Source organism: Crocodylus porosus, unplaced genomic scaffold (genome assembly GCF_001723895.1).
Source record: "Crocodylus porosus isolate Cpor-Errol unplaced genomic scaffold, CroPor_comp1, whole genome shotgun sequence".
In the NCBI taxonomy this organism is placed as follows: domain Eukaryota; kingdom Metazoa; phylum Chordata; order Crocodylia; family Crocodylidae; genus Crocodylus; species Crocodylus porosus.
In genome coordinates this window covers 55,915,461-55,923,919 of record NW_017728943.1, presented here as the reverse complement: position 1 = coordinate 55,923,919, position 8,459 = coordinate 55,915,461, and the positions used below count along the sequence as shown (strand labels likewise).

At 43.2% G+C, this 8,459-nt stretch overlaps 1 protein-coding gene across 4 annotated transcripts in view; it reads right to left on the bottom strand.

The window, feature by feature from the left end:
- The window catches only part of THADA (THADA, armadillo repeat containing), a 291,659-nt gene that overhangs the window by 56,189 nt on the left and 227,011 nt on the right, over positions 1–8,459 (bottom strand). For all 4 annotated transcript variants that reach the window (XM_019549394.1, XM_019549396.1, XM_019549397.1 and 1 more), the window contains exons 34-35: positions 6,529–6,650; positions 1,419–1,491 (exon numbers count right to left, since the gene is read on the bottom strand). In XM_019549394.1, coding sequence (XP_019404939.1) covers positions 1,419–1,491; positions 6,529–6,650 — 195 coding nt within the window. The remainder of the gene's footprint in view (positions 1–1,418; positions 1,492–6,528; positions 6,651–8,459) is intronic.

Genomic DNA, 8,459 nt, shown 5'->3' with positions numbered 1-8,459 from the left:
AGGGCCAAGGAGGTGATCCTCCCCCTCTATGCAACACTGGTCAGGCCACCACAGCTGGAGTACTGTGTCCAGTTCTGTGCGCCCCACTTCAGGAGGGATGTGGACAACACTGAGAGGGTCCAGAGGAGGGCCACCCACATGATATGGGGACAACAGGGCAGACCCTACAATGAGAGACTGCAGGACCTGAACCTGTTCAGCCTTCACAAGAGAAGGCTGAGGGGGGACCTGGTGACCATCTATAAACTCACTAGGGGGGACCAGAAGGGTTTGGGAGAGACCTTGTTTCCCCAGCACCCCCTGGCATAACAAGGAATAATGGCCATAAGTTGTTGGAGAGTAGGTTTAGATTAGATATCCATAAGAACTACTTCAGTTAGGGCGGCTAGGATCTGGAACCAACTTCCAAAAGGGAAGTGGTGCTGGCTCCTACCCTGGGGGGTCTTTAAGAGGAGGCTTGATGCCTAGCTGGGATCATTTGAGCCCAGTTTTTTCTCCTGCCCAGGCAGGGGGTCAGACTTGAAGATCTACAGGGTCCCTTCCGACCCTACTTCTATGATTGAATATGTATGTTATGTCTCTCTCCATCGCAGGCTGTTAGTAATCAAATACCCTATGAATCAACCCTGTACTGAAAAGATGTATTAATGTGCCTAAATTCAACTTACCTAAGGGATTCTCTCTACACTAACAGTTAGGGTCAAATTTAAAGTCATCCTTAAACTCATATATGCTGACCATCTATTCTGTAAACCTTTAAATTTAACCCTTGGCAGCAGTCCAGACCAGCTCTAGAACTCTGCTGAATTTCCAGATGTGATCTTCACTTCACCCTTGCCACCTCTTAATTCTGTTCAGAAATTACCCAAGCCTTAAGACTAAAAGTCCACCAGCATCAATCACAGTATTCCTGTTTTCCAGTTCTTCCAAAACCCATTCTCTTCTTTACCATTCATAAGACAAGCAAGACAGACACACTCTGATGACCTATTCTTAAAAGTGAGCTGCTTCAATAAGGTGCAAAGGATACATCTTAGTGCTGCACTCAAGAGATCAGCAGCAAAATGTAGATGGCACTGGTGCAGGCTACAAGGTACGATAAGGTGCAGAAAGGTCATGTGACTCAGGTTGGCTAAGAATGACCTCAAGGTCAACTCTAAATATCAATGGAGACCTATCCTTAAAGGTGAGTAGATTAAAGTGGTATCTGCCAGTTCAGAATGTAGTGGGTACAGTGGGTAAAGATGGAAAGACTCATAATAAAAAGCAGTATAGCCTTACAAACACAATAAAAAACAAGAGCGAATTAAAGTGAATTCTAGATAAGGAACGATATTAATGCCTTCTATTACAATAAACAAACTAAGTAAACCTTAATATGTAATATGCTTTCTTTAAGAAAAATATACATCCCTTACCTCTTGGCAATTCTCTACAAGATGGATGACCAATTTTGAAGCAAATCTGAGAGCTATGCTTTGAATTTCAGTGCTGTAAAAATAAGGTAAAGAACACATAATAAAAATACAGTAAATTTTGCCATAACTTCACGTTTAAAAACACTTGGTAATCGTAACTGGCAGCAAATACTAAAATATCTTCTCACTTGTTGAATATATTATATGCTGTTAGCTGCTGCCAGCTTGAAATCCAACCCAGTCTAATCTGTTATGAAAGTTCAGCACCTGAATACACACCCAGAGGAGAAACAACATTTGGATTTTTGGTTAGTCATGAGGATTTTGTGTTTTATGAATACTAAATTTTTGGCAGCATGACAGACTAGGTATTGAACATCCTCAAATGGGTTTTTAAAGGATGCTTTACAAGCCGAGTGCACAATGTCTATACAGTCTCAATATTTGTTGCATATAAATTTAAAATTAAAAGAGACATATCCTGTTCCTTCTGCTTCCATAAAACCTGTTTTATTCCTATTTAGTTCCTCCATCTAGAAGGTAGGTTGAGGCCCTATACCTAACAGAGGGTACAGACACACGTAACACTTAGCCTGGTTTAAATGCAGTTTCAGTCTGAAACTAACAGATATAAAGGTGTGCTAAACTGCTTTTAAAGTTGGCTGGTATGGTCCAAAAGTATATCTGGAAAAAACAGGTATTATTTTGAACCAGCTCATGGGTTATATGCAGACATCAAGCATTCTTTGACAAAGACCTGTTCAGTTCTCCAGGCATCCCACATTGCATCACTTCTCACCCCCATGCTACTGGAACTGGTCACTCTGATGCACAGAAAGAACTCAACTGCCCCATTTTTTCCTTTTCTTGGTACTTTCTTTTTTTTTTTAAATCAGTGAGCTTCCTTGAACTGCTTAGTCAACAGAAGCTGTCTTTCTAACACCCAGCACACTCTGAAGAGTTTGGTCAAATGCAGGCTAGTGAACTTTAGTGAACTCATATTTAGGAGAGAATTGAAAGCAGAAAAATGAAAAGTACCCCTAACCCCAGGTCACCCACCCCCTGAAAGTCTCTAAGCACAGGTGCAGACAACCTCCCCACCAACCTGTCCACTGTGAGGCATGCTGGGCTGGGTGCTGACTCTCACCTCCCCCTCCGCCTCAGCACTTCGACCTCTAAAAAGTGACCACTCTACCTGGAATGCCCAGGCACTGTATGTGCAGATACCTCTGAGCCATGACAACTATGAACCAGTTCCCACTCAGTAACACTTGGGAATGGTTCAACTGTTAGGTGGTGTTAGGTCTCTACTGTACATACAAGTGGAGATCCTAGGCCCACATCCTTTAACGTTCTTTTAATTGAGAACAGAACATTAGCTATCTTTGCTTACTATTTTCTCTCTTTACATCATTGCTCTTCCACCTGTGTTAGATATTTTAGTCATCACCTTGCCTAACAGCTCTGCAAAAAAGGAGCTGGAGGTTACAGCAGACAATAAGCTGAATACGAGTCAGCAGTATGCCCTAGTTGCCAGGAAGGCTAATGGCATACTGGGCTGCATTGGTAGTGCGTTGCCAGTAGGTCAAGGGAAGTGATTATTCCCCTCTATTCAGCATGGGTAGGGCCACATCTGGAGTCCTGTGTTCAGTTTCAGAAATGATATGGAGACATTGGAGAAAGTCTAGCGGACAGCAACAAAAATGGTGAGGAGGCTGGAGGACATGATTTATGACTGAGGGAACTGGGCTTATATAGTCTAGAGAAGAGAAGACAGAGGGGATTTAATAGCAGCCTTCAGCTACCTGAAGTTGGGTTCCAAAGAGGATGGAGCTGGACTCAGTGGTGGCAGATGACAGAACAAGGAGCAATTGTCTCAAGTTGCAGCAAGGGAAGTTTGGGTTAGATATTAGGAAGGATTTTCTCACTAGGAGGTAGTAAAACACTGGAATAAGTTACCCAGAGAGGTGGTAGAAGCTCCATCCTTGGAGGTTTTCAAAACCCAGCTAGACAAAATTTTGGCTGGGATAATCTAGTTGGGGATTGAAAAATAAATAAATACAGCTAAGATAGGTATAACTAGCTCTGTCCAACTGGCATTTCATGGGCTGCATCCGGCCCACAAGGTGTTAGTTAAATTGCAGCCATGAGATTCTACTTGGTCACTGCTGCCAAGGTTCCCAGGCTGCTGATGCTCCTTTCTTCAGCTTTTGCTTCCTGTTCACACCCTTGGGTCCTGGGAGCCCTGAGGGCTCACATGACAGGGGAGGAGCCTGTGCAGCCTCAGACCTATAAATTTAATCAAAATTTCCTAAATTCTTCAAATGAGTTAGCTTGATTAAGAAATTACACAAAATCAAAGCAACTGGTTACACTGATGGAGAAGCTAAGATGTTCTGGCATAACACTACGGATATCCACTGGCACTTAAAAACAGCTCTGCTAACTTTAATCATATTCAAGAGTAAATACCTAAAAGTCTTCCTTCCAATGGAAACAAACTAAGAAAACTAATCTAAGCATTCGTCATTGTAAAATGACATCATCAAATAAAATAAAATACCTTACAGTAACTGGAGATGAGATGTGCTGTCTCAACGTCCCAACACATCTACCAGATGTGCTGGGACATTCCATGATGAATGCTCATGGATCACACACACACACTCAAGCTTGGAGAGTGTTGTGATCAACAATACTATAGGGCATATACATGGGCCTTGATATTCTACTTCATCACACTGAGGACATGAGGGCCAGGATGTACTTACATTGCTCCAGTTTTTCTTAGCCCTGAAGCCCTGGGTATGCCAAACTGAGGAAAAAGCGCATGGGACATAGCTTGAAGAACACAAGTTAGTGCAGAGTAAATAACCTCCTTCTCTGTCAACTGCTTGTTTATAGGGTAATTCCATTGCTGCGACTAGTCCATTCAGATGTGGGATCTCATGCTAGGAACAGATGTTTTATTTATCATGGGACAAGCTGCAGCTGGTTGTTCTGGAGCAGAAAAGCACGAGGAATGCCTGTCCAGTCAGGCTTTAAGTGAGCAGCTGAATGCACTGCCACTTTTCTGTGACTGATTCAATGATGCAATCCTGGGAGAACCATTCAGACATACTTTGTGACATCCCAGGCCAAACTGTTAGCAGGAAGTTGGGATGGGTTTTAAGGATAACTTGTGAAGATGGAAAACTGTGTAAGGGAGGCCCTGCCATCAGGGCCTGAATTTCCTCAAACCTTCTCACTAAAATGACAAATACAGCACAGAATATGATGCCATTGGCTCAAACAGTGGGCCAATTAGTACTGCAACTCTGTTCAAGACACATTGCCCCCAGGGATATAGGACCAAAGTTGCCTGAAGTGGGCTAGGTAGTTCCTGAAATGGGCTGAAATGAGGCTAAAATCCATTCTAGAATCAACTGAGTTGATTTGACTCTCTTGAAGACTCTTGTCAATATGACTGCTTATGCCCAAAGGTGGAATATGTTGTCATGGGTTAACCTTGTTCATTGAAGTGCTGCTTTTCTTAGACAGCTTAGGGTATGTGTGGTAGGAGAAAGAGGGCTACCTTAAGGATATTAAGTGTATCATACTTTTTGCACTGAAGAACTCCATTCTGTTGAACAGCCAGTCCTCTACAGTAGTCAGCACTTCATAGCAAAAACTGGAACCTGGCAACCTAGATGTAAGCCACATGACCTTGCCATCACCCCTGAACCGGATGTTGTGTCAACTACAACTAAATGTGCATATTAACCTGATCTTGGTTAACATCTGCTTCTTGCCACTGGCAAAGCATACTCCTCTCTATATAACACAGCATATCAAATTAGTATTCGTCTGATGGCCAGAATTCACCATTATGATTAATGGGTATTTATTCAGCCAGGGATTGGGGAAAAATGCAACAAAACTGAATGCTTACGAACTTTCAATTCCTTCTTTCAAAATCACAGTAACTTCTTATTTTTAGCTTGATGTTTAACACTGGAAGAGCCCAAGGAGAAAAAAAACCCACCCAAGCTAGTTTTCTTTCTTCTCAATCCATTTGACACGCTTAAGTTTTAAGATATCTCAGGTGACAGATTCACTGATTATTAGCAAGTGCCATTATTTATTTTTAATCACTGCCAGCATAGAAACATTCTGTAGGGATTGCAATGTTATGAGTAATCCAGTCAATTTCTGTCATTCCAATAAAAAAAACTAAATCACTGATATAATTTCTTATAAATGTTATGTTGCGAACTACAGCATTTGATAGTCTAAAATACATCCTGAGTTCTGGAACTGTTGAATAGATTCCTCATGAACAAATGACTGATGTGCCAAGTGTGAAGTGTGTATGCATCAAACCACTCTACAGAATTTGGTGCTCACCATTCAAGAAATGCCATATGACTTCTATTGACTCCAATCTCTTACAGCAGGAGCAACTTGTTAGTTCCTAATTACTACTCAACTGTAGATGTGCTGGCCATATTTATTAGATGCTTTTTATATAAATCAGTTGTCGAAGAATACGGAGCATATACTCAACATCTCCCCACTGTAACCAACATGCTTGCTACCAGATAACTTACCAAGTTAGTATACTGAACAGCTGATATTTTTTTCATATTTAGATTTGGAGTTCAGTGAGGTAAAAGCTAAAACAGTTCAGAATGACAAGTCTTTACTTCAGAAGGAAGTAATCCCAAAGAGGTTGTACAGACATGCAGTAAGTCTGCTTATTTCCAGCGCATCCGAGAAGACTTGGCTAATAGAGTCTGCTGGAGAAGACTTGGCTAATAGAGTCTGCTGGAGTATGGCAATTTCTATGCTCCAGCATCCCCGCACTGAAAAAATGGCAGTGGGGTGGTTTGAAATAAAACATGTTTGATGACCTCTAATTAAAAGCACCCCACCACCATTTTTTCAGTACTGTGATACTGAATCACGTGACAGGCAGGCACTTTTAATTAGCACGGCTCGCTAATTAAAGTGCCTGGCGCTGCATCCCAGAACATGTGTAAAAATACCCAGAGACTAATTTAAAACATTTCAATTTGTAATCAACATATATTTTTGTAGACCAGTGAAAAATAAAAAATAGAGACTATACTTGGTGGATGTATCTGCAATGTTTGTAGTCCAGTTTAACAGCTCTTTCGGATTCATTTTCATAGAGTCTTCTGTTCTTGGAAGCACATTTTCAAGATCCATGTAATACAGAATCTCCAGTAACTGCATGAATAAATCAGAAATAAAATTCTGATAACTAAGGAGACAGTGACTCAACATTTTTTCTCCGTTTAGCAGCATGAACTTAAGCACAAATATTTTTACTACCATATTTACTCACATCCAAAACCAGGTTTCCCTACCCATGCAGCCTGGGGACAGATTTATATAAAAAGCAGGAAGGGGGACAGGTATTCACTCCCAAGTTGGGGCCAGAGTCAGAGCACTAGCAGTTGCCTCCCCTTCCCCCAACCTGCTCTTGGCAGCCTCTGCCCCTGTACTTCTGTCTCCTCTCCCCTTCCTTTACTGTCAGCAGCAGCTCTGGCTCCACTCACTGCTGGGCACTGAACACATGGAAACTCTGTCACCTGCCAAGCCTATCAGCATTGGTACAGCTCCAGCCCCAAAATGTGTTTGTATGGCTGGGCAGGGGCCATGCATCCATATGCTCTGTGCCTCAGGAGAGAATGGGGTCAGAACTACATCTGACAGTAATAGGAGGGGGAAGGGAGCAGAGGCTGTGGGGAGCAGACAGGGGACAAGAACCAGGGCAGAGGCTGTGGGGGGCAGACACTGTGGGGGGGGTGGGATGGGGATGGCAGGGGGCCTGGAGAAACAGGACAAGCAGAAGGTAAGGAGGCTGCTTGACACCCCCTCCCCCCCACCACTTTCTCTACTGCTTTCCCTACTGTAGCAGTGGTAGGGGGAGCACAAATTTAAGATGACCCTCTGATAATTCGATTCTATACCTGGAAAATTTTAACAAATTTATAATTTTTCTATATATATTCATAGATTCATATATGTTTGGGCTGGAAGGGACCCTGGAGGATCATTGAGGCCAGCCTCCTGCCCCAGGGGCAGGAAGTCAGCAGGGATCATAGGATCCCAGCAAGATAAGCATTCAAATAGTCTTGAAGGCGTTCAAAGTGGGTGCTTGAACCACCTCTGGCGGCAGTCTATTCCAAAACTTAGGACTCGGACAGTGAAGAAGTTCTTTCTTATGTCCAGCTGAATCAGTCATGGTGGAGTTTGTGACCATTTGATCCTGTCATCCCTTGAGGTGCTCTGGTAAACAGATGTCCCCCCAGATCCTGATGAGCACCCTGATAAGCTTATAGGTGGCCAACAGATTACCCCTGAGCCTGTGCTATTCCAGGCTAAAGAGTCCCATGGCTCTCAGCCTGTCATCGTAAAATCTGTTTTCCTGACCTCCGATCATACACGTGGCGCTCCTCTGCACCCTCTCAAGCTTCTCACATCTTTTTTGAATTGCAGAGCTCAAAACTGGATGCAGTACTCCAGCTGCAGCCTCACCAAAGCTGAGTCCAATGGGAGAATGACGTCCCAGGATTTGCTTGAGAAGCATCTATGGATGCAAGCCAGCATTTTGTTCGCTTTACTAGCCGCAGCATCACATTGAAGGCTCATGTTCATCTTGTGGTCAATCATGGCCCCCAAGTCCCTTTCATCTGTAGTGCTAACCACTGTAGCACTGCCGAGCCTATAAGCATGCTGCAGGTTTTTCCTCCCAAGGTGGAGAACCTTGCATTTTTCGGTGTTGAACACTATCAGGTTCTCATCTGTCCATTTCCTGACCCTTTCAAGATCTGTCTGGATTGCCCTCCTGTCCTCAGGTGTGGATGCTTTACCCCAGAGTTTGGTGTCATCAGCAAACTTGGCCAGTCTGCTTCTGGCACCAATGTCCACATCATTGATGAAGATGTTAAATAGTACAGGCCCTTGGACAGAGCCTTGAGGGACCTCACTGATGACTGACCGCGCACCAAGATGATTGGCTTCTGTCAACCA